Below are 27,124 nucleotides of genomic sequence, written 5' to 3' on the forward strand. Positions count from 1 at the left end.
AGTGCCTTTGCCCTGGCCGTGGCTCCAAATTGGGATAACTGCTATCCTAGATTGGTAGACTTAGTTATTCCATAAATATCATCATCTTCTAGTGATTGATGTTTACCAAGCCTGGTGTGGACCTTGCAAAGCAATGCAACCTTTATTCAGAAAATTGAAAAACGAGCTGAACGAAGATGAAATTCTGCATTTTGCTGTTGTAAGAATTTTGTTTTAATTAAACCACTATTTTCACGTTATATTAAGTGTTTAAGTATCCTCTAATACTTTTAAGTATTGTCTTAATTTAAACAACTTGTCATTTCTTCAAAATAGTCTTTACTTGGCAGTTTTACTATATATTTAATTCTACTAGATCTGAGAATGAACATGATTTTTATCCCATTCTTATAACATTAAGGCTATTTACCATGACTGTGAAAGTTAGAAAAGGGTAATAATGGATATGTCTATTGTTCTGTTTCCTTTCACCTGACCACATGTTCAGTGTGTGTCCTTTAGAATAAGGGCTGTAAAAGCTGTTTACTAGGTATCACTGAGTAATGCTCTGGCATTAACCCAGTTACCATATTTTCCAGCAGCAATGATATTCTTCCTCATTTATTTGCTACCTACTTGCAATAAGGGATTGAAATATTATAGCCAAACACATTTTACTTAATCGTACTGTTTATTCAATGTATTCACATAAAATGATCAACTAACTAGGATTTTGTGGTCCAACATGGTAGCTACTAGGCATAAGTGACTATGGAGCTCTTGAAATGTAGCTGGTCCAACTGAGGAACTGAATTTTTAATTTTAATGATTTAAATCTGAATTTTAAAACTGACACTCAATTGAGTTATTGTAAAACCTTTAAAATCTGGGATAACTTGAGTATGTGGATCTACTATTTAACTGTAAATTTTATTAAAGCTAATTAAAGATTAATTATTTCTGATTAACATTTAGCATATGAATTAAGATGTGTTCTTAAGTGTAAGAGACTCATTAAATTTTAAAGATTTAATATGGAAAAAGAAAGTGAAATATGCCATTAATAATTTTATACATTGATTACATGTTGAAATGATAATCTTTTGGATGTATCGGGTTAAGTAAAATTTATTATCACATTATTTTCACCTTTTTTTGTTTTTAAATGTGGCTACTAGAGAATTTATATGTGTGGCTTACATAATATATTTATATTATATAGAAAAGCACCCAAACCAACTAGGCTTAAGATACAGGAGCAGGTAACAGATGATAACAGATCTTTACTCCTTATCTCTGAAATACATAGTCCCTAATGCAGACATGCAACCACAACCCACTCATGTTCTCCCAGTTACAGGTCTTTCATGGCCCCGCTTTCAACCCAAACATTGGAATGGGTTTGCCTACTGACCTTGTATTTCACTATCCATCCCCTTCTTTAAATGCATTTTCCATAGGACTTATTTTCCTTAGTTCAAGATGATGAATAAGCAGTTTAAAGCCTAGACACTCACCTCTTATTATTTTTCTATTCAAGAAAGTAAGTGGCTGTCTACAGTAGTTAAATCCTGTTGTTCTGGTGAAGGAATTGACTTTTTTTTTGTCTTCTGAAATAAGGACTTTGTAAGGTTTTCGTTCCTTTAATTAAAAAAAGAAAAAGTCTTTACATAGATGTTATTTTTAGAGCAGTTTTAGGCTCATAGCAAAATTTACCAGACAGTAAAGAGTTCTCATATATCCCCTATCCCCACACTCTCATAGCCTTTTCCACCATCAATCCCGTATCAGAGTGGTACATTGTTACAACGGATGAGCCTACACTGGCACATCATTATTTACCAAAATCCATAGTCTACATTAAAGTTCATTCTTGGTGTTGTATAGTTTAGGGACTTTAACAAATGTATAATGACAAGTACTTATTATATTATGGCATCATATAGTATAGTTTCATTCCCTGCAAAATCCTCTGTAATCTGTTCATCTCTCGCTATCCCATAACCTCTGGCAATCACCAATCTTTTGACTACCTCCATAGTTTTGCCTTTTCCAGAATGTCATATAGTTAGAATCACATAGTGTAGAGCCTTTTCAGATTGGCTTCTTTTACTTAGTGATATGCTCCATGTATTTTAATGATTTGACAGCTCATTTCTTTTTAGCGTCAAATAGTACTTCATTATCTGGATGTGCCAGGGTTTACTTATCCATTCACCTGCTGAAGAACATCTTGGTTGCTTCCAACTTTCAGCAGTTAGGAAAAGGCTGCTACAAACAGCCATGCTTAGGTTTTTGCATGAACATATACTTTCAACTCATTTGGGTAAATACCCAGGAGCAAGATTGCTGGATCATGTGGTAATGATATGTTTTATTTTGTAAGAAACCACCAAATCTTCTTCCTAAGCAGCTGTACCATTTTGCATTCTTACCAACAATGAATGAGAGTTCCTGTTGCTCCACATCCTCACCAGCAGCCATTCTCTGGATTTTGGTCATCCTAATAGGTGTGTAGTAGAATCACATTGTAGTTTTAGTTTGCATTTCCCAAGATTATGTGATGTGGAGCATCTTTATATACACTTATTTGCCATCTGTATGTCTTCTTTGAGGAGGTGTCTGCTAAGGACTTTGGCTTATTTTTTAATTGGGTTGTTTGTTCTCTTATTGTTGAGTTTCAAGCATTCTGTGTATTTTGAATAACAGTCCTTTATCAGTTATTACTTTTGCAAATAGTTTATCCCAGTCTGTGGCTTGTTGTTTCATTCTCTTGTCATTGTAGTTTTTTTAAAGACAAGATTCTGTAACAACCTGTTTCACTCTGAAGAATCAGAACCACCAGAAAGGAGCTAGGAAGTTATTCCAGACTCGATTCTTCACAAGAAAGAAAAATCAAGTTAGAAGAGCAGAGAATAGGGCCTAAAGGAGATTGCCACATGCAGTTGGAAAGGGGTTGATAGAAGTTAAAAGACAGTGTCACAGGTGTCTAACAGCTGACAGATAGATCACAGGAAATTGAGGATCAGGAAATTCCTGTGAATCCTGGCAGTTGGCATTAGGAAACTTTGTTCAAAAGTGGTAGGAGTAGACATTCACCTAGACTAGGGGTTCTGGATTCTGGTGACCTGCCCATAAAGGTGCAAGAAAATTGTATCTCCAAACCTCCATTGTGAGCAGTAATGGAGGGATGCCCTCTGCTGGACGTATTGTTTTCTGCTGTTAATCAAGGAAGAGAGACACTCTGAACTTGAACATGTAGGTCCAAAATTAAAATGTATAAGGTTGATTACCTATTAAAATTATCCTGAGCTTAATGGTCAGTATACAATTTTTTTCTACTGTGTGCCTTTTTAAAAGAGGAACATTAAATATTTTGTGTGTATATATATATATAGGCATATAAAAATTTAGTAAATGGTGTTTATTATAGTTACTATATTACTATTAAATTACTTAATCCTTAATAATTTATGTATTATAATATAAACATTGTAATTGTAATACCTGAATTACTTCTAAATACAGTTGACCCTCAGCAATGCTGGAGTTGGGGTGCTAACCCCCCTGTGAAGTAAAAAATTCATGTATGACTTTTGACTCCACCGAAACTTAACTACTAATAACCTACTGTTGACTGGAAACCTTATGGGTAACATAAACAGTCGATTAACATATATTCTGTATGTTATGTGTACTATATACTATATCCTTACAATAAAGTAAGCTAGAGAAAAGAAAATAGTATTAAGAAAATTATAAGGAAAACCAAATATATTTACTATGCCTTAAGTGGAAGTGGATTGCCATAAAAGTCTTCATCCTCATCATCTTAACATTGAGTAGGTTGAGGAGCAGAAGAAGGAAGAGGAGTTGGTCTTGATGTCTCAGGGGTGGCAGAAGCAGAAAAGGTGGAGGAAGTGGAAGGGGAGGCAGAAGAAGCAGGCATAGTGGATGTAATTTTATGAAAATACATGGTAATTTCTGTCTGACGTTTTTGCTTTTTCATTTCTCTAAAAATGTTTCTATATGGTACCAATCCTTCTTCCACCATTTGCTTTGGTTTCAGTGCCCATATCATCGAAGGGTCCATGTCATAAATGAAGTCAAAAGCAGTCTTGAATAACTGAAATTCTTCTGCCAGATGTTCTAGTGTCAGTTTGTTTTCTGGCACTGGCTCTTCTACATCTTCTCCCTCATCATCTGGCACTGGTTTAGAGGCACTCATCTCTATCAATTTGTCTTCTGTTAATTCCTCTGGTGTGGTGTCTCTCAGCTCTTGGATTTCTCCAACATCCATATCTTGAAACCTTTCACCCCCCACCTTTTTGCCATATACACAATCTCTTTTATGACTTCCTTAATTGGCTCTGTCATAAATCCCATGAAGTCATGCACAACATCTGGACACAATTTTCTCCAGCAGGAATTTATTAATTTGTGCTTGGTAGCTTTTGCAAGTTTTTCTGTAACAATGATGGTATCTTCAATGGTGCAATTCTTCCAGACTTTCATGATGTTCTATCAGGGTTCTCTTCCATAGCACTGACATTTTTTTCCATAGAGGACCACGTGTAATGAGCCTTCCAGGTCCTTATGAGCCCCTGATCTAGAGGCTGAATTATAGATGTTGTGTTTGGGGGCGAGCAGACCATTTTGACACCATTGGTGTTGACCTCATGGGATTCTTGGTGACCAGGGGCATTGTCCAAAATCAAAGAACTTTAAAAACAGTCTCTCACTGGCATGGTACTTCCTGACACCATGGACAAATCATTGATGGAACCAATCCAGAAAAAAAGATTCTCATTGTCCAGGATTTCTGTTGTACAACTGAAAGACTGGCAGTTGGTGTTATCTTTTCTCTTCAAGGATTGGGGGTTAGCAGTTTTATTGAGAAAGACAGCCCTGATCATAAACCCGACTGCGACTGCATAAAACAGTTGAGTTAGCCTATCTCTTCTTCCTTAAGTCTTGGTGCTCACTTCTCTTCCTTACTAAATAACGACCTTTGTGGCATTCCCCTCCCCCCACCAAAACCCAAGTTTAGGGCACTTTCACCTGCATTAAAAACCTGTTCGGGTAGACATCTTTTCCTCTTAATTATTTTCTCAAAGGCATCTGGAAACTTTTCTGCTGTCTCTTGGTCAGCAGCAACTGCTTCTCCTGATATGTTAATATTTTTTAGCCTTTTCAAAAATTATCAAACCATCCTTTGCAGGCATTAAATTCTCCATCTTTAGGTCCTTCGCTTCCTTTTGCTTTAAGTTGCCATATGATGACTTTGCTTTTTTTGGAATCGTATTAGAGTCTATATGCATGCCTGTCTTATAGTAATCCTGCCCCTGCATAAAAGCTGCATTTTCAATGTAAGATAAAAAGATATTTCAAAAAAAGTGCAAGATTTATATGCCTACTGACATAGCTGCAGCGATGGCTTCATGAACTTCTTTTAAAAGAAAAAAACAATTACTCTTAGACTGGATTCTTTTATCTTGAAATGGTGTGCAACCACAGCCGCAGACCTCGATTTAGGGTACCTATCAGGCAAGTCAGCTCTTTCTTGTAATGTCATGATTTTTCTCAGCTTTTCAGGAGCACTTCCAACATCCCTAGTAGCACTTTGTCTGGATCCCAAGGTGTTAGTCAAGGTTTATGGCATTGCACTAAACACAATGAAAATCCCACTTTGAAAAGCATTGCCTTAGATTACAAAAACCAACTGCTACAAACTGAATGTTTGCTATCAAATTTCATATATTAAAATCATAATCCCCAATGTGATGATATTTGGAGATGGGGACTTTAGAAGGTAATTAGAATAAGATCAAAGCCTTTATTTAAATAAGGGAAGAGACATGTGATTTCTTCCAGGTGAGGACATTAATGGAGAAGAAGGCCTTCACTTCTGGCACCCAGACTGTGTTGGCACCCTAATCTGGGACTTTCAGCCTCCAGAACTATGAGAAATAAATGTTTGTTTTTCAGCCACCCAGTCAACAGCAATTTGCTATTGTAATCCAAACTGACTAAGACACCAACTCTTACAGAAGACCCTACCAAAAGATCTCATTCTGGCAGCTGGACCAATGGATACTACATTAATATGGAAGAAGACACTATTATTGAATGTATAGTTGTTCATAATTAATTTGGAACAACTTGAAATTTATGAGAAAATATTTAGAAGATTACAGACATAAAATTCAAAATCTTTAAAAGTTGACTACTAATTTATTCAAGGAATGTTTAGTAAGCCTCTTTTAATGTATGACCCTATGACTGACAGAGGGAGATGAGATACAAACGTGGATAGGAAACATACTCTATCTGTGCACACAACTCTCCTTCTAACAGAGCAGGTGCAGCAGGCCCACAGGTGCCTGTAGCAGAATATTGAAAGGGACATAGCTGCCTTGGGAGAGGGACAGTAACATGTTGTGCAGAACAAGAGATGATTTACAGCAAAAGGATGTGAGACAGAATTAGAGGAAGGATAGCTGAACAGGGACAGTAAAAGAAGGGCAGGACCAGGGAGGAAAAGATGAGTAAATAAGTTTGGCTAAAGGTTGGTTAATGTAAAGGGAAATGGTGAAGAAAGCTTAAGGCCAAATGATGTAGGGCTTGAATCGCCAGTATGTGCAGTTTGATCCCTAAAACCACTAGGGCATACACAATGTTGCAGTAAACATAAAAATTATATGTATCTCTGCATTGTTTCAACATAGTGTATCAAATTACTTGAATATAGTTTTATTTATTGTTATATGAAATATTTACTTTTTCAGGCAGAAGCTGACAACATTGTGACTTTGCAGCCATTTAGAGATAAATGTGAACCTGTTTTTCTCTTTAGTGTTGTAAGTATATTGACTTTCTCAATTGCATTATCAGATTCCAGTTTGCAGTTAAGAACAAGTAACATTGTAAAATTACCATGAAATTATTTGCCAATGACAGTAATTATACAATGTTTGCCTTATCTTTTCTTGACTATTTATAAATTTTGTAATTTGGCCGCTAGGAGCTTATAATGGATTGAAGGGATTAGATGATGACACACTGGGTTGATCAGGGAAAGGAAAAGTAATATGGTGTTTACCTTTACTAAGGAAATGATTGGAGATTTGCACAATAAATTATTTACAGGAGTAACAACTTGGAAATTTCTTAGATACCTAGCAGCAGAGAATTGGTTATAAACATTCATGCATATCCATACAAGGGAGCATCTGTATATCAGTCTTTTGTAATACATATTACTCTTATCTCTATATTTACAAAGAAGAAAGCAAGTGGATTCACCAAAATGTTATCATAGTCTTCTCTGTGTGAGGAACAGGTGACTAATTTGAGTTTTATTATTCATACTATTCTATATTGTCCACATGTTCTGTGAGGAATACACAACTTTAATAATCAGACAGGGGCCAGGCATAGTGGCTAACGCGTGTAATCTCAGCACTTTGGGATGCTGAGGTGGGAGGATTGCTTGAGGCCAGGAATTCAAGATCAACCTGGCCAACATAGGGAGACCACAGCTCTATTTTTAAAAATAAGTAATAATAAAATAAGTATAAAATATAAATGAATAATTAGAAAGATATAAAAAGTGCTATTTTCTAAAAGCAGAGTGTACAGTTAGTGCTAAATTGTGTGACACGGAGTATAGCTGCTCCAGAGTTCGAGAATTGGGACAGAAGAAAGCCTTCACGGAGGAGATAGATAGGACTTGGACTGTTCCTCCACTGTGGCATATTTATTTTTGATATTAGAAATACTCATTAAAAAACACATCTTGGATATAGCTTTTTTCTGCTATTAAACAATACTCTTGCAACCCTTTCAAAGAGTTGAATTGCTGGGTTAAAGATAAAAAAATGCATTGAATGGTAAAAAATGCATTGTAGATCTCCTCTAAATTGGATGTTTAGAATTCAATGACTTAGGTGAGGGGTCAGCCAACATTGTTTTTTTTTTTTGTTGTCTGTTTTGTTTTGTTTTTTGTAAAGGGCCAGAAAGTGAATATTTTCAGCATGATTAAGATTCAGTCTCTGGACTGGGCCGAGGTTTGCTGACTCCTAAACTAGATGTCATTACACTCATGAGGGGACCAGAATGAATAACAACACAGAGGCAGAATGGGTTTCGGGGGCTCATGGAACAATGAGGAGGCTTTAGCTGCATGCAGTGGGTAGGAGCATGGGACTGAGGAGAAAAGATTGGGCAGGTGGGTCACATTGTAGAGTCTGGAGCTCTGGGATAGTTGATAATATAGTTTGGGTATTTGTTTCCTCCAAATCTCATGCAGAAATGTGACCTCCAACGTTGGAGGTGGGGCCTAGTGGGAGGTGTTTGGCTTATTGGGGCGGACGCCTCATAAATGACTTGGTGCCCTCCCTGCAGTAATAAGTGAGTTCTCCCTCTATTAGTTCATGCAGGAGCTGGTTATTTAAAGAGCTTGGCACTGTCTCACCTTTCTCTTGCTCCCTCTCTCTCCATGTGACATGCTATCTCCTTTTCCCTTCCTCCATGAGAACAAGCTTCCTGAGGCCTTACCAGAAGCAGATGCTGGTGCCATGTTTGTACAGTCTGCAAAAGTTTGAGCCAAATAAACTTTTTTTTACAAAGTTCCCAGGTTCATGTACTCCTTGATAACAATGCAAAACAGACTAATTGGGCCATCACCCCGACAGCTAGTCCAGTCTGACCAGTAGACCCAGCCCCACTCTCCTTAAGTGGATCATCCAATCCGTGTTCTCTAATCCCTGCAATCAGTGCCCAGAGTTTAAGTCCACCCTCCTTTGTAGCCATGTTTCATCCATCCTTCTAATGCTTCTTTGTCACACCCAGTTCTCCAACTCTTCCCCTGCTTCCCAAACCTTTCCACTCTCTGACATCTGGAATTAAAATGACTTCCTAAGATTTTTGACCATGGCTCTGAGCTTTTGTCTTACTTCCTTGGCTTGCCTTAATTCTACCTTCTTCCTTTGGACACTCTCTCCACAGCCCAGAAGTGATAACTGTTTATTTCAAAATGTGGAATAGAGTTGGTATTTCCCTTACTTCTTAGTTCTTCAATAACTTTCTTTTCTTTGCTATTACTAGAGGTCTGTTTCACATGGCTAAATCTCCTGTTCCCCTATCTCACTCTTGTCATTTGCTGACCTTCAAATCAGGTCTATTGATGACTGAAGTCTTTGGCATGTGGTTCAAAGTCTACTCTCAAGCCTGAGTCCTGCTATCACCTTGAGGACTTTAGTATCCACGTTGACAACCCACCCAATAACCTGGCCTTTCAATTCTTGACCTCCTGGCTGCTAATAAACTTTTCTTCCAATAAACTTCATCCAATCACTTCTGCAATCATGTCTCAGACTGCCCATTGCTCCACATTCATAATCATTAATTTAAGAATAGAATTCTGTAATCACAAAAACACCATCAAGCCCAATGCTCATTTTATTCAGATATTCCCTTAATGTCCCTTTGTACGGGTCAGCATTTTTAGCTGACAACAGATTCATTCCAGCTAGTCTCAGCAGAAGCCTTCCTCAAGAGATATTAGATAGTTCACAGAATTGTTGAAAGATACTTTTTAGTTGGAAAGGGTAACTGGAGTTTCAGATTTCATTTAAACCTTATTCAACTGGATCCTTCTCACTGGCTTTTGAATATGATTAAGTCTTTTCAATTTAAAAAATATATAATACTTCTTTCTGATAGCATATCCCTCTCTAGCCTTCACCATTTTCTTGTCTTCACCTCATAGCTAAATTGGTCAGAAGACTTTTCATGTTTAATTTTACTTATTTTCTTTCCATCCCATTAACTCCTTAATCCATTTGACCTGAGTTCTGATTATTCCATCAAAATTGCTGTTGCTAATGTATTCAAGTACCAGCCTGTGCTAAGTACAATGGATATTGTTAGGTAGTCATCATTTGTACCTCTTAAATGGATTGAATATGGTGACCATGTTCTCCTTTTTAAAATATTTGCTTCTTTTGGCTTATGTGACTTGGTTTTCCTTTCACCTTCCTGGATGCCACTTCCCTCTGTCCCTTTGAGAAATTCACCCTTCTTTATTCCATGATTAAATATTGACTTTATCAGGCAATACACTCTCCTTTGAAAATTTTGTCTACACACAGTTTCAATCATCACCATATGTATATCAATAAATCACATTTACATCTTCAACTGAATCCTATGCTTTCCACTCACCTTTCCAGTTGGTGTCTTGGCGTCTCCTATTGGCTTTCTCAAAAAGCATCTCACAGCAAACTCATTCAATACCAGATCTTCCTCCCCACAAAACACAGTTCTCTTCTATTGTCTCCGAATTTGGCATGTAACGTGATAATTTATAATTTATCCAGTTTTCAAGTGAGAAACAGAAGAGTCGCCTTGGTGACATCTCTTTACATCACATTCTATCCAAGTCATACCTTGGACCTGTCAATTTTACTGCCCAAGTTTCTGTCACACTCATCTACCTGTTTCCATCCTTTCCATCTCCACCACCATCATTTCTCCACCTCCACCTCTAGCGTGATTCCTAACTTGCCCGCAAATATTTTCTTTTGCACCCCCCAGCATTTTTTTTCCACACAGTAGGTGAAATAATGTTTACAAACAATTTTAATAGTGGCCATGGCCTCTGCTTAAACATTCTGACTGCATTTAGGATGAAGACTGAATCTCTGGCCCGCCACACTGTGCACAGTGTGGCTTCCCCTGGGTGCTGGGTTTCAACTCACACCAGGCTCCCCCTCACTTCGTCACCTGGCCTTATCACTTGCCATCTTTCCTTCCAGCTTTAGAACCCTTGTATCTGTTATTCCTTTTGCTCTTCCTTCTCCTTTTTGTCCAATTAGCTCTCACCCATCTTTCATATTTTAAACCAAGAATCACTTCCTGACATTGAAAAGTACCTTCCCTGATCTCTTTGACCAAAATCCATCCTTATAGGTGCTCCAAGGGCTTTGCACCACTCTTGGTGGCACCTACTAAAGTTGCTGTTTCACGTGCTTGTGTTTACTAGGGCCTTTTAAATTTTTTTAATCTAATTAGGTCAGGTACCAGATCTATTATTTTATATCATTATGCCTGGTACAGCACCAGTAAACAGATGCTTAGTAAACAGGTGTTGAAAGGTGAGTGTAAGGGGCATGGTGTCAGAAATAACTAGGGAGGATGTCATTGGGAGGCCTATCCAGAATTGTTCAACTTTAAAGCAAGGATGCCTCAGGAGAGATTGCATCAGGTGAGAGCTCCTGCAGGGGGATGATTTGCTGCAAGGTGCTGGAGGACATGCAAATTGGAGGTAGAACTCAAAGAGCTGAGTTTATCAACTCAAGAACATTCACATTATTAAGACCTTACTATAAAATGGTTAATTACCATAGCTCAAAGAGGATTCATGAGGATGAGACCAGGGTAGAAGGGAGGGATGACTTAGTCTAGTTTAAGTGTTAATTCTTGATGTGTTCTGCAATGAAAGTTCCCCTCCTGTTTTCATTTCCCTTATAGAATGGCAAAATTATCGCAAAGATTCAGGGTGCAAATGCACCACTTGTTAATAAAAAAGTTATTAATTTGATCAATGAGGAGAGAAAAATTGCAGCAGGTGAAATGGCTCGACCTCAGGTAATACTTTGGATTAACAACAGTTTGAAGACAAGCTTATCATTTAGAGTGAAATAGAACAAAATGCACTACTGGTGCTAGGTACCTCTAAAGGCTTTGAGTACTTTATGTCTTTTAATTTTTAAAAAGTATATTACCTTTTATTTGATGTTTTCCTAAATTATTTAACCTAATTTTGTAACTATCTAGGTGTGTAAATGGTGCAACCTTTCTGGGAAGCATTTTGGCAATGCATGTGTATATATATTTATATACATAAAAATGAAACCTTTCGGATAGTTCACAGAATCACAGAAGCATATTCATGGCTTCCCTGTAAGTTAGGAACCTGTGTCCTTCTGGTATTTTGCTCTTTAATAGGATATTGATTATTGGTTTAGAAAGATTTTGTTTAAGTTAAGGAAATATCCTTTTGTTCCAAATTTGCTGATAGTAATGGTCAAGAATAGATCTTCACACTTATCAAATGCTCCTTTGATCATTAACATGATAATCATATGTTTACGGTTTTCTTATTTATTAATTTCTGATTTGTTCTTATCTCCCATGCTCTTATTAAATTTTAAGGTTTGGCTGGGTGCGGTAGCTCACGCCTAGAATCCCAGCACTTTGGGAGGCCAAGATGGGTGGATCACTTGAGGTCAGGAGATCGGGACCAGCCTGGCCAACATGGTGAAACCCCGTCTCTACTAAAAATACAAAAATTAGCCTGGCATGGTGGCAGGTGCCTGTAATCCCAGCTATTCGGGAGACTGAGGCAGGAGAATTGCTTGAACCCAGGAGGCAGAGATTACAGTGAGCCAAAATAGCACCACTGTACTCCAGCTTGGGCAACAGAGCAAGACTCCTACTCAAAAAATAAATAAATAAAAAATAAAAAAATTTAAGGTTTGCTACCCTTTTCATATTGCACATATGCATTATTCCTGCCCCTTCCATTTGAAAACATCCCTTGTTTTATTTCAGTGGAAAGCTGGAGACAGTAATGTCAGATAAGTTCAGGAACTCTTCCACTTTACTTTCTATTTCTTAAATTATAAATGTTTACTAGACACAAAATTTCTAAAAACCCACTCACTATCATTTTAAAACATAACTGTGTTCTCTTTGCATTGCATTTCTTTTTCATAGCATCCTGAAATTCCATTAGTAGACTCAGATTCAGAAGTTAGTGAGGAATCACCATATGAAAGTGTTCGTAAGTAAATTTACTTCAAAGTAATCCAAGGGTTTTCTGTACATGGGTGTTCATCAGGGCATCACTTGTTCCAGCTAAACACTGGTAACAAAATCCATGTTTATTAATGAGGAATTGTTCAGATAAATGATGATTTTGTGCCTTGCAAGACTCAGCTATTAAAAAGCACCCTCTTTTCCTCACTTGCCTTACCTTTGGTTCTGGGCCTGGAGCCTTTCAGAGCTTACCCAGGACAATGGATTCCTGTCTCCTGTTACTAATCTGGACAGCAGCTTCCTACTTCATCCTTTACCATCTTCCAAAAATGTGTGATGATAATTTCTTCCTTGATGACCCATACTCTTGGTTTACTTTGCAGTTAACAATTTCACGCCTTCACTAGATGATCTGCGTTGGGGTAGCGGGGTGTATGTCTTCATATTCTGGAGGGAGCAGAGGCAAACAGCCACAACCAAATGAGTTATCTTACACTAAAAGTTCATTATAAGAATGTCGGTACATTCATAGATGAATCCGTTGGTGATGTTTACTTGCATGATTCACAGTTAAAACTTCACTCACTGGTGGTACTGTGCTGAATGGATCCTGTGTGTGCTTCTTACACATGGGAATTGCATTCAAACCGCCAGGGCCTACCTACTCAAGTTTTGTTTCCTCTTGATTAAAAACTCTTGTGAATGTTTCTCCTGCATGGAAATATAGGAACTGCCTTTTCATTCTAAGTAGGAACCCTCTGGTAGTTGAAATGCCATAATAAGATACACAGCTATCAATGGGCAACAACTCACTGATCGTTAGAAACTTACATTGCTAATTGCCAGATCCTTCATTATCCAGACTTTGTGCCAAGAAAATGAAATTCTGTCTTCTTCTAATTTTTTTTCTAGAGGACTTATTCAGTATTGCTATTATCAAACCGGATGCTGTGATTAGTGGAAAAGGTCTAGAAATTAAAAGAAAAGTAAGTAATATTTTCCAACTATGATTAAATTAATTGCAAAATAACAACCTCTTAATCGTCAGTTTGAAGACAAACTTATCATTTAGAGTGAAATATAACAAAAATGCACTACTGGTGCTAGTTACCTCTGAAGGCTTTGAGTTCTTTATGTCTTTACAAGGCTCGATCTATTCATGCATCCTTCTGTAAATGATCCTACTCTACCAGTGTCCTATGTAAAATTTAAAAAAGTATAGTTCTTATACTAGATTGTATATTAGTCTGTTTTCATGCTGCTGATAAAGACATATCTGAGATTGGGCAATTTACAAAAGAAAGAGGTTTATTGGACTTACAGTTCCACATGGCTGGGGAGGCTTCACGATCATGGCAGAAGGCAAGGAGGAGCAAGTCACATCTTACATGGATGGCAGCAGGCAAAGAGAACTTGTGCAAGAAATCTTCCATTTTTAAAGCCATCAGATCTCATGAGACTCATTCACTAACATGAGAATAGTGCAGGAAAGACCCGCCCCCATAGTTCAGTCACCTCCCACTGGATTCCTCCTACAACACGTGGGAATTGTAGGAGTTTAAAATTCAAGATGAGATTTCGGTGGGGACAGAGCCAAACCATATCATTCTGCTCCTGGCCCCTCCCAAATGTCATGTCCTCACATTTCAAAAACCAATCATGGTTTCTCAATAGTCCTCCGAAGTCTTAACTCATTTCAGCATTAACACAAAAGTTCACAGTTCAGCATCTCATCTGAGACAAGGCAAGTCCCTTCTGCCTATGAGCCAGTTAAATAAAAAGCAAGTTAGTTACTTCCTAGATACAATAGGGGTAGGGGTGCAGGTATTGGGTCAATATAGCCATTCCAAGTGAGAGAAATTAGCCAAAATGAAGGGGCTATGGGCCCCATGCAAGTCTGAAATCCAGCAGGGCAGTCAAATCTTAAAGTTTGTATATTTTTGAGCCACTTCAAACCAAGTGTCCCATAGATTTTGCTGAGGTTCTTATAGAAAATGCATTGAAAGCTGGTGGTTTGTTAAGCCCAGAAAACAAACTTAACTTGTTTTACATGTGATCCCACAACACTTGGATTTGACCTTACTCTCTAATTGAAGATTACCACAGCAGGATTTATCATAGAAGCAGAGCATAAGACAGTGTTCACTGAAGAACAAGTTGTCAACTTCTATAGTCGAATAGCAGACCAGGTATGAAAGTTAAAAAGAAAAAAATCCTCTATGTGTTTAAATACAGTGACCTCTATAAGCTTTAAATCTTTATTACAGAAAAGCAAATTGGTAAGTCTGAACAACTAAAATAACTTCTGGTGTCCCTGTTGGTGTCCATATCATGGAGATGCCAATGATAGCGGCTCTGAAAAAATCTTCGGTAGAAATAGTGACTGCCAAGCAAAACTGGATGGTCTGATTGTGTTTTGTTGACATGAAGACCTCTTTATGTCATGTCTTTCAAAGGCCCCTGCATCAGTCCTCTGGAAGTGAATATCTAGTCCTTTCCTGTTGATTTTTATTCTGGGTTGAAGGCTCTGACATCAGCTTCACAAGACTGCTTTAATCTTTTCTTTACCTAAAGGCATTTCTCTCAGGCTGTCCCTACCCTAATTGCCCCACTCATGCCACCTCCCTGCCCCACCAACACTTTTTTGTCTGGGGATGTAATATAATAAAGGCAGTGCTGTGTATTAGAAAGTGTACTGGCTTGGGAGTCAGGAGACCTCACTTCTAGAAATGTACTGTCCAATATGGTAGCTACTAGATACATGTGATCATTTGAATTTAAATTCATTAAGGTTAAATTACATTAAAAATATGAAGTCTCAGTTGCACTAGCCACATTTTAAGTGTTCGAATCCACATGTGGCTACTGTGTTGGAAAGGGCAGAGAGCATGTACCTCATCACAGACCGTTCTACTGGACAATACTTTGTGGAACTGACTGCACCACTCACGCCATCTCTGTTGGCCCCAGCTTCCACCTGTGTAGAAAGAAAGGGTTACGCCAACTGCATAGACATTAACTGTAAACTTCTGAGAAAATCCAATTCCTGGGCCCCACCTCAGACATGCTAAATCAGAAACTCTAGGATTGGGTTCCAGAAAAATGTGTCTTAACAAGCCCCCTAGATGACTTGGAAACATCCTAAAATTTGGGAATGTTGTTAGGTTATCTTTAAGATCAATTCCAACTAGCTTTGAACTTCTACCACTTAAAAATGTAGGAGACTAGTAGCTGGGAAGGAATAGGGAAAGATTTGCTAAAGGTGTGAACTAAAACTATCTGAGACAGGTTGCAATCAATTTAGAAAGTTTATTTTGCCAAGGTTAAGGACACACCTATGACACAGCCTCAGGAGGCCCTGATGACATGTTCCCAAGGTGGTCAGGGCACAGCTTGATTTTATACATTTTAGGGAGACATGAGACATCAGTCAGTGTGTGTAATATGTACACTGGTTCTTCCGGAGAGGTGGGGCAACATGAAGCAGAGTTGTGGGGTGCGATGCTTCCAGGTTATAGGTAGGTAAGAGACAAACAATTGCATTCTTCTGAGTCTCTGATGAGCCTTTCACTGAACACACGATTTACATGCGAGATGCCATAGAGGAATAGTCACTTATGCCTTAGTCTCGCTTAGTGAATCTGCATTTTTACATAAACAACTGAGCAGAGGAAGCCATCAGATGTGCATTTGTCTCAGGTGAGCAGAGGGATGACTTTCGGCTCTGTCTGTCCTCTGTCCCCCACCTGTGAAGATAAGCTATCAATTATCAATTTACATTGCCAGGGTGAAATCCAACAGAACTGTTTTAGGGTAAAGATCTTGAGGCCCACAAGGAATTTCCTTGTGGACAAATTATGAGGGAGGTATGTAGCTTTTTTTTTTTTTTTTTTAATCTCTGTAGCGATCTTATTTAGGAATAAAATGAGAGGCAGATTTGCCCAGTGGAGTTCCCAGCTTGACTTTTCCCTTTGGCTTAGTGATTTTGGGGTCCAAGAGATATATTTTTCGAAGGATACAAAATTACCCTGCTCTGGTTATTATACATTTTCTTTATTGAACCATCACTATGTCCCCCATGAATATATACAATTATTTTTCAATAAAAAACCAAAAAAAAAACCCAAACATAAAAATGTATTGTTAACAGAGATTTATAAGAGTAACATTCCCTTGCCCAGGGACCATGGAGGGGGAAGATTTCATTTGATTTGGGTAGCGACCACCATTTTAGTCCATCCATTTCAGGAGCCTGAAGGAAACAGTTTATCATTTTATTTTGTAGCCTGACTTCGAAGAGTTTGTCTCTTTTATGACAAGTGGCTTAAGTTATATTCTAGTTGTATCTCAAGGAAGTAAACACAATACTCCCCCTGAAGAAACTGAACCACAGCCTGACACGGCACCTAACAAACCATCTGAGGATCAATGTGAGATTGAAGCCAAGGTTACACCTGGAATGATGAAGAAGAAACGAGACAGGTATAGCTCAAGACCAGGAATTGTGTCACTTGCAATGTGTTATTGGGTAATGAAGCGTCATGTAGGCACCTCAATACGTAAGGGCAAATGTTTTTATGTTAAAGGCATAAGTATTTCTTCCAGTCAACCTAACATACTGTATATTCAGAAGAGCTGTGTGCCGGGTCAAGTGTCAGATACCTGGCATCGGAAAAAGTAGTTGGCTCGTGGGTTGTAGGGTAGTAAGAATTTAGAGGTGACGGTGTAGGTTTGAAAGGAAAGTTTTGTTAGGTAGAAAGAGGACTGCAGAAGAGTCCAGCAGGGCTCCTCAGTAAGAGAGGACTGAGCTCGCCTTGGTGGATTTTTCTTTAGGGATATTTATGGACTTTAAAGCTGGAGCTTAAGGGTAATTTGGACCTTATTAGCCACACAGGTCATGACAAATAATTGCACTTATAGACATGTTTATGCCTTGATGTCAGCAAGGGTTGCCCAATGAGTTTGAACATACACGCATTCCGGAGATGTGTAGAAATTCTAGTTCCTTATAATTTTTTTTAAGCCTGATACCAGATGCTGGCTTTAAATAATAGGGAAGTCTAGTTACTTCTAAATTCCTCACATAAGGAGTTTGGCCTCTGGATAGTCAGCTTGGTAGCCCTCAGGCGATCTTTGCTCCCCTCACTGTGACTACCCTGAAAGTTTATGTCAAGACCATTAGAAAGGGAGGCCTTTTCCCCGTTTGTTTTCCTAAAGCTGGGTACACCAGTCTGGCCACAAGGGCTGGGGCTTGAAGGGTGTATTGGAACCATGTATAACCCTTCCCAACTCAGTCTCCTCTCCCATCTCCCCACCTTCCCCTTCCAGCTTCCCGGTGCCCTAAAAACATGAAACATGAACTTTTACTTTAGATGGTTTGTGGTTACAAATTACTGAGAACAAAATGGTTGTGTATTTTTTGTTGATGGATTTTAAAATATTAGAAAATGGATGTAAATAATTTGTAGAGCGTTGGTTTCATGTGCTGCTGTTTGTGCCTGTTATTCCTCTGAAGACTCAGAGAATGGAGAGTGTAACACAGCAGTTGTCAGGCTGCACCGGAAAGAAAATCAGGTGAGCAAGAACATACTTAAGAGTATCTGAGCCTTGAGGCTTCCTGGGATGTGTCTCCCTGTGCTTGGCAGCCCATCTCCATTGCATTTTCTGATGGAGAATCTCCAGAATATTCCTTGTTATTCCTTCTTGTCTTATTAATGAATTGTAGTGGCTTTTCTTGGGTGCCTACCTCTGTTGGCTCCCAATGATGCCATATTTTCAGGAAGTGGGAGATCCTAATATCATTAGTTCCAAATTGTATGCAGGATAAAGGAACTCATAAAGTAAATCCTGTTGTCAAGGAGCTTTGTAAACAGTAGCAGTTACTTTCAGGGTTTTAAGGGAAAATAATAATGAGTGGGCCGAGGGAAGGTTTGTTGGGTAGGGTGTGTCAAGTTTAAAAAGATACCACATTTTATCCTAGAATTTTTAAGCCATTCAAAAAACAAAAAGCGTTCTATGAAGCACTCATTAATGTAATGAATAAAGTCATCATTCCATGGGGCTATTGTTTAGGTAGTAAACCTTTACATCCAACTTTGAGAAGCTCCCATTGTTCAATACTCACATGACACCATGAACAATTTCGGCATGTTAATGGGCATGTCAGAAGGAAGTGCCAGCAGCTCTCCCTCCAGAACAAGAGCAAGCACTGTAGGGGCCAAGGTCAGAGTGTACATGAAATGTGTACATCTTGCTCTGGCACAGTCTGCAGTATTTCCTTTCTAAACTTAGAGTCCCCATGTGCCTTTGGCCCATGTTTATCCCAAGCTGGCCACAGCAGACAGCATGGGACAGCATGGAGCATGCTTGTTTGGTGTGCTGGGGCTCAGAAACTGATACCCAAAATATGGCACTTTGACCTGCTGAACTGAAAAAGCTTCACAATCTCTCTGACTTGCCCCAGCACTCCCGGCCAGCTGTCTCTCTCAAAGCACAGGATGAAGCTGAAGTTCTTTTATCTGCCTAAAATCCACAGATCCGACAAGGAGAACAACTGTTTTTCTTCCCCTCCCTATAAGACCAAAAATGTAACCACATCTGCACGGAGATAGTGTACAAGTTAATTTCTGTGCGTTGGTCCATTCATTCTCCCTAGTCATCCTTTATTGCCCCTCAGCAGAATTCTCCCCACTCCCATTGCCTGTTTTGCCAGATGGTTTATAATGGGTGTTCAATCTTTTGGCTTCTCTGGGCCACACTGGAAGAAGAAGAATTGTCTTGGGCCACACATAAAACACACTAACACTAACGATAGCTGATGAGCTTAAAAAAAAAATACTTGCAAAAAAAAATCACAATGTTTTAAAAAGTTTACCAATTTGAGCTGGGTGCGGTGGCTTATGCCTGTAATCCTAGCACTTTGAGAGGCTGAGGCGAGTGGATCACGAGGTCAGGAGATCGAGACCAGCCTGACCAACATGGTGAAACCCCGTCTCTACCAAAAATACAAAAATTAGGCAGGCGTGGTGGTGCATGCCTGTAGTCCCAGCTACTCAGGAGGCTGAGGCAGGAGAATCGCTTGAACCCGGGAGGTGGAGGTTGCCGTGAGCCGAGATTGCACCATCGCACTCCAGCCAGGGCAACAGAGTGAGACTCCATCTCAAAAAAAAAAAAAAAAATGTTTACCAATTTGTGTTGGGCCACATTCAAAGCCTTCCTGGGCCTCATGCAGCCAGCGGGCTGCAGGTCGGACAAGCTTGGTCTTTAAGCTTCTGAACCTCGTTGGGGGGTGGGTACTCACTCTGTGGTTCTCACTGTGTACATGTTAATCAAATTTGTCTGCTTTTTCTCCAGCTAAGCTACTTTTTGTTGTTGATGCCTGTTGGTTTTTCAGCGAAACTTGAGAGGACAGAGGGGAAGCTTTCCCCTGGCCCTTATAGTGCTTGTTCTTGTTTTCACAGCTCTTGTTTTGGAGGGAGGGCCTGAAAGGCACTGTCACTTCCATGTGACATCTTTCAAGTATGTCCAGAATCTAAAGGAATAAGGACAAAAAACTCTCATGAGTAATTTATTCAGTTGTTCACTTTCACTCTTTATTGCCCCCTCTCCCCTGTCTCCCAGCCTGCTCACTCTCCTCTCTGGGTGGGGGGGATGGAGAGGGTGAGACAGGAGAGAAGTTAAAAGCAGAGCAATTGAACTGGGAGTGATTGGTGACCCCTCCCATGCACATGACCCCTCTGTGTACAGAGCAGCAGAGCCCCAGGGCTTTGTTGGCTGGTTATTCCTATGGAGACAAACACTTCACAGCTTATGAATTCACATGGTGTGGGGAGACTCTCTCCATGCCACTGATGGTCTCCCTGCTCCAGTGGCTGCAGAAGGATGGAGAAGAGCCAGGGAAACAGGGCAGAGGTACCCTCGTTTGTCGTTCACATTCCAGCTTCCTTCATGATGGCTTTTTATTACATTATTTACATGTCTGTCTCTTTAATCAGCCTGTTTTAAGAAATCAAAGAATAGTGTCATTTATCTTTGCTTTCCAGTCTTTCTACAGATCAGGAAGGTGTGGTTCCATTAGCTACATTGCTCAGAGTCACACACGTAGTAACTGGCCGAGTCTTCTCATTCATTCACTTATTCTGTTATGTGTTGATTCATTCATCTAGTATTTATTAAAGTCCCACTATATGCCAAATCCTAGAGATACGAAGATGGGGAAGAATTAGATGATGACCTCTGAGGTCACTTTCTGTTTTAAGTCTTTATGACAGAGTGAAGGTGACATTTCCAACCACCTCCACTATATTGTATTCCTCTGTCCTTAGAAAATATCTATTCTCTTCTCAGTAGCCTCTCTATTTGTCCCTATAACTGTAATAGCTATAGGGAACTTAATTTTTTCTTTTATGGTATTCTCATTTAAATTAAACATAGTAGATACAATTCCTAAAATAATCCCTAAAGGTGTTTCTGGGATCAGGGCAGTCTGAATTCTATACCCTGACTCTACTCCCATCTGCAAAGCTTTCTTTCCTCTCCGAGTCAAAGGGAAGCTGAACTGATGAGCAGCTGGCTATCAGTGAATTCTGGAGCTCTGTTCAGGTCCCCGGGGCAGGAGAAGGTGAGGGTGGTGTGGTGTTTTCTCCACTGTGAGTTTGAGGAGCTCCTGAGCTCCCCAGAAAACAAGGACCTGCAGACAGCCACAGACCTGAGAATAACAGACTTGTGGACTTCACTGAGACTTCCTGCCTTTTTTTTTTTTTTTTTTTTTTTGAGATGGAGTCTCGCTCTGTCGCCCAGGCTGGAGTGTAGTGGCCGGATCTCAGCTCACTGCAAGCTCCGCCTCCCGGGTTTATGCCATTCTCCTGCCTCAGCCTCCCGGGTAGCTGGGACTACAGGTACCTGCAACCACGCCCGGCTAGTTTTTTGTATTTTTTTTAGTAGAGATGGGTTTCACCGTGTTAGCCAGGATGGTCTCGATCTCCTGACCTCGTGATCCGCCCGTCTCGGCCTCCCAAAGTGCTGGGATTACAGGCTTGAGCCACCGCGCCCGGCCTAGGCTATTTTTTTTTTTTTTTTTTTTTTTTTTTTGAGACGGAGTCTCGCTGTGTCACCCAGGCTGGAGTGTAGTGGCGTGATCTCAGCTTACTGCAACCTCCGCTTCCCGGGTTCAAGCAATTCTCCTGCCTCAGCCTCCCGATTAGCTGGGATTACAGGCATGCGCCACCAAGCCCGGCTAACTTTTTTGTATTTTCAGTAGACACGGGGGTTTCACCTTATTGGCCAGGCTGGTCTCGAACTCCTGACCTTGTGCTCCACCCACCTCGACCTCCCAAAGTGCTGGGATTACAGGCATGAGCTACCGCGCCCGGCCCGACTTCCTGACTCTTAAAGGGCCAGGATGGAACTGAGTAGAATTATCGAATTCCTTGTCCTAGCTAGCTCTCTGGGTACCTTTCCAGATTGGCCCTGCAGAAGAGTAACAACCCACTGTCTTCTACAGCGCAAGCTTGTAGCCTAGAGGTCATCTTGCCTTCCAACTACAGGGTTTCCAACACTTACATCAAAAATCAGACCTGAGCCCCCCTGAGCCAACAAGGAAAAATGACTACCTGTCTAAGGGAGATTGGCAGCCAGAGAAAGGAAGGCCTATACAAAAATCACAACACAAGTCTAGTGAAAAAGATCTGCTTAGAGACAGAAAAATCCTTAAATAAAATAGCAATAAAAATAGGGCTTGAGATTCAGTTGCTAGGTATACATTTAAACAGCCTTTCAAATTTGAATTATACAAATTGTGATTTGAATTGTAAGTCCAGTGGATAATTAGTGGGTATGATCATTGTTTGAGACTCAATGACATGGAAAGTCAGATGCAAGAAATAGCTGAAAGTACACACAAAAAATTAGATATTATGAGAGCAGAAGTCTGCAATCTGGATAATATACTGAGGGGACCAATGTGCTAATGAGAAACTCCACACAGAGAACAGACGGACAAACTGTAATTCAACAAATAATGGGGGAAATGTTTTCCCAGAATAAATGCATTTGTCTGCCAATTGCAACGGCTTACAATAGTCCACCCTCAGCTGATGCCACCCCACCCCCACCCCACACACAAATATAGGAACATCCTGGGAAGAAACACTGCACATTGTTTCCAGACAGACAGAATAAGCAATTGTTTACTTCATATGTTTGAAACCCAGAGCAGATCATCTTCCTAACATCCTCTTCCTCTGTATGACGAAATTATTTTTAAGTACTAGTTACTGAATGAAGCAAACAATTATGCTAGAATAAAATTACAGACAGTGAAAATAGTCTTTTATGGGCCAGATGCTGTGGCTCATGCCTGTAATCCTAGCATTTGAGTTCAGGAGCTCGAGACCAGCCTGGCCAACATGGTAAAACCCCATCTCTACTAAAAATACAAAAATTAGCCAGGCCTGGTGACCCATGCCTATAGTCCCAGCTACTTTGGAGGCTGAGGCAGGAGAATTGCTTGAGCCCAGGAGGCGGAGATTGTAGTGAGCCAAAATCGTGCCACTGCACTCCAGCCTGGGTGACTGAGTGAGACTTTGTCTCAAAAAAAAAAAAAAAAAAAAAAAAGGAAAGAAAAGAAAATAGTCTTTTATGGACTTTTGAATATATAAATATGTGAGTATATATGTCCCAAAGGAAAAAAGTGATAGATTATTTAATTAATGTTTTTATCAATAAAATACATGTATGCCTGTATATATTAATCTGTCACAGAAATGAAGTCCAGATTTTGCTTTTTGAAAGTCTTAATTTTTGAAGATTTGTCCATGATGTTCTGAAAATTGATCTCCACTCTATGTTTAATAGAAACAGACAGGTGAAATTCCCATTTTACAGTACATTACATAAATTGCAATACTGCCAATAGCTTTGTTGTTTTGGGATTGCTTCTATGTAGAGCACCGTGTATAGTACACTACTTACGAAAGGATAAGTAATGAATATGTGCGAACTCCAAGAGTACATAGGAGCATTATCATTAATGTTTAGGAGTGCTGGTACATGGTGCTGATAAAAAGCAACCAGACTTTTAATTGGTTTTATTACTGGTTTAAAATTGCACTTGCACTTTAGGTGGATCTCTTCCACCAACTGCATACTTGGCAGCAATTGAGAATAAGTTACAAGGGAAGAATACCTGACTGCCATAAGGCTCATTTTAGGACTACTGGAAGAAAAAGACTGCAACCTCTGCATTCTTACAAAGCTAAGATATTTACCTGGTAGAGCAAATGAAGATCTTCAAGGACATACTTAGCAGTATATCACCTATATACTCCTGTGGAAAATACGTGAGGATATACTTAACCAAATCAAAAATATGGGAGGAAAAAAAAAGAAAAACAATTCTTATCAGCGAAACTTGGAATCTCTGAACACACACACAGACACATACAGTCCATAATTCTGGGTTTTATAATATAACAGCTGATGAAAGACTCTAGAAATAGAGGAAAATTCTTCTAGATTCTAAATTATCTCAACAAAACCTAGAAGTTTCTGGGTGTATGTGGCAATGTGGTTTAAAGATCAAGAAGGTAGTATTTTGACAGTTGTATTTTGAGGTTCTTATTTGCAGAAAGGGTATAACTGGAGTATTAAAATTGGGAGGTAGTGTGTCAGAACGCAAGAAATATTTGGGACATACGCATCTGACAACAGGGGCCGGAAAAAGACAGTAAACATTAGTGCAGTGGATAAGTATAGTAGAACTTCCACATTCACAAGGGAAAAACATGAAATGAATAGCAGCTTGCTCAGACCAGCAAAATAGGGGAAAAAAGAAGAAATCTCAATTTAAAATAAATAATCTAGATAAAGTAAGATGAAAAAAATAAAGTCAAGAATATGGCTATTAGGCTAACTATGAAAAGGTTAGTTTTCCCATCACATATAGAGATTACTAGGTAAAGGTTAAAAAAATAAACTAAATTAAAAACCACCATATTAATGATGGGCACAAGAATCATCATTGAGTTTTAAAATATTGTGTGAAAAATACATACACAATTTCACATAATGTCCTCAGAGATGACTTATTAATTATAAGGGGATAATTGTAGCTTTTCAGTAGAGGCAATGGGGGATATCAACTAATTAATATCACCAATAATGGGAAAAACTGACATCATACACCTCCTATATGATGGAGCAAGTAATGGACCAAGAAGGACACAGGCTCACAAAGGTAGTTTTCCTACCAAAGATTTATAACCGGAATGTAAAAGGAAACTACTGGGCCATCCAATAATTAGAAACCATCTAAAATGAAGGGAAGTATACAAACAACTGGCCTGGACTCTTCAACATATCAGTATCATGAAAGACAAAAGAGGTGGAGTCACTGTTGGAGATAAAAGCAAACTAAGGAGACGGGACAACTGCTTGCAATATATAATCATGGATTAATATAAAAAATTACTATAGATAAGATTATATTAGAAAATTAGTGAAAATTGAATATAGACTGTTTATGAGGTAATAGTTTTGTAGCAATATAATATTTCCTGAAGTATTTAGAGGTGAATTGTTAAAATATCTGCAGCTTACTCTCAAATGGATCTGCACAGCCCCCCAAACCCTCAACACACATTGGGAGATGAAAGCAGGAGATGGAGAGAACAAATACGGGACAGTGTTAACAGTTGGTGAACCTAGATGAAGGGTATAAATGGGAGTTCTTTGTCCTAGTCTTGCAACTTTTCTATTAATTTAATGTTTTTCAAAATAAAAAATTTAAACAACTTTACTCATCTATATTCTGTTTAGAAAAAAAAGATGAAAATAAAGGGATGGCCAAAAAATAGCCAGGAAAAATAAAGTATTAACATCGATCATTAAAATTGCTAAATTTGATAAAGAAAGACATGATGTAGAAGGCAACATTTATGACAATATAGCAACCAAAAAAAGAAAAAATTGTGCCCCCACCAACATAACAGCTAAGTACATAAGGAGGGAAATACTGGAAAAATAAGGAGAACTGGAAAAAATACCTGCTAGCAGACGAGAATAAGTAAGGATGTAGAGGAATTAAAAATATATAATCCATAAATAATATATAATAAATTGGCCGGGCACGGTGGCTCACTCCTGTAATCCCAGCACTTTGGGAGGCCGATACGGGCTGATCACAAGGTCAGGAGATCGAGACCATCCTGGGCAACATGGTGAAACTCCATCTCTACGAAAATACAAAAAAAAATATTAGCTGGGCTGGTGGCGCGTGCCTGTAGTTCTAGCTACTCAGGAGGCTGAGGCAGGGGAATCGCTTGAACTTGGGAGGCAGAGGTAGCAGTGAGCCGAGATTGCACCACTGCACTACAGTCTGGTGACAGAGTGAGATTCCGTCTCAAAAAAAACAAAAAAAAAAAACAAAAAAAAACCCCATATATATGTGTGTGTGTGTGTGTATATATATGTATATATAGATAGATAAATTATCTATAATATATGAAACATAAACATATATACAACCTTACACGTTATAATTTTTTCTTTTATACAAAGAATACCTCAACACATTTTTAATCAAAATTTTACCACACATATTTTTCTGATTATAATCCAATAAAATTGGAAATAAACAATTAAAAAGTAACTGACAATTTTCATTTGAAAATATTAAATGCACTTTTAGATAACCTTTAGTTCAAAGACAAGATTAAAAAGAAAATTAAAAACTATCTGGAAAGTTCTACATAGGGAAAAGAAAAATTTTTCCTTAAAGACACAAAATTTTATTTTGATCTTTGTTTATTCTCTCATAAAGTCAAACATAGATGATATCATGTAAGTAATTTTTATAGTGGGCTCAATAAAAAGTTGAATTAAGTATATTTTTGGATATAATAGGGAGATGCAATTTATCTTTATATGGAATTTAATTTTGTTTTATTAAACTTCTAGTAGTTTATGAACATATTATCAGTTTTAATTTGTTGGCATGGTTATAAACTTCAGTTTACAATAATCTTAAATTGTATTTTGGATTTTGACAGTTTACAAGAATATCTGGAAAGACAGCATGTAGCTCAGTTTTGTGACATTGAAGAGAATGCAACTAATGTTTCTAAGTTCATGGAAACTTTCTTCCCTGATTTTATAAAAACGAAAAGCATGAAATTAGAAAAGACATTGGCATTACTTCGACCAAATCTCTTTCATGAAAGGAAAGGTAGGGAATCAAGCATAAATTGTTTAAGTATTTTATAGATGAGATTTGAATAAACCCTAGTATAATTACATTTAAAGACATTGTTTTAAAATTTAA

General features: G+C 38.7%; 1 protein-coding gene across 3 annotated transcripts in view; it reads left to right on the forward strand.

Moving 5' to 3' along the window:
- The window catches only part of NME8 (NME/NM23 family member 8), a 53,216-nt gene that overhangs the window by 1,791 nt on the left and 24,301 nt on the right, over nucleotides 1–27,124 (forward strand). For 2 of the 3 annotated variants that reach the window (XM_050783314.1, XM_050783313.1), the window contains exons 4-11: nucleotides 93–199; nucleotides 6,768–6,839; nucleotides 11,515–11,631; nucleotides 12,763–12,829; nucleotides 13,717–13,790; nucleotides 14,901–14,993; nucleotides 17,090–17,286; nucleotides 26,853–27,028. In XM_050783314.1, the coding sequence (XP_050639271.1) occupies nucleotides 93–199; nucleotides 6,768–6,839; nucleotides 11,515–11,631; nucleotides 12,763–12,829; nucleotides 13,717–13,790; nucleotides 14,901–14,993; nucleotides 17,090–17,286; nucleotides 26,853–27,028 (903 nt within the window). The remainder of the gene's footprint in view (nucleotides 1–92; nucleotides 200–6,767; nucleotides 6,840–11,514; nucleotides 11,632–12,762; nucleotides 12,830–13,716; nucleotides 13,791–14,900; nucleotides 14,994–17,089; nucleotides 17,287–26,852; nucleotides 27,029–27,124) is intronic. The other variant, XM_050783315.1, reaches the window with a different exon arrangement.

The sequence above is a fragment of the Macaca thibetana genome, chromosome 3 (genome assembly GCF_024542745.1).
Source record: "Macaca thibetana thibetana isolate TM-01 chromosome 3, ASM2454274v1, whole genome shotgun sequence".
In the NCBI taxonomy this organism is placed as follows: Eukaryota; Metazoa; Chordata; class Mammalia; order Primates; family Cercopithecidae; genus Macaca; species Macaca thibetana.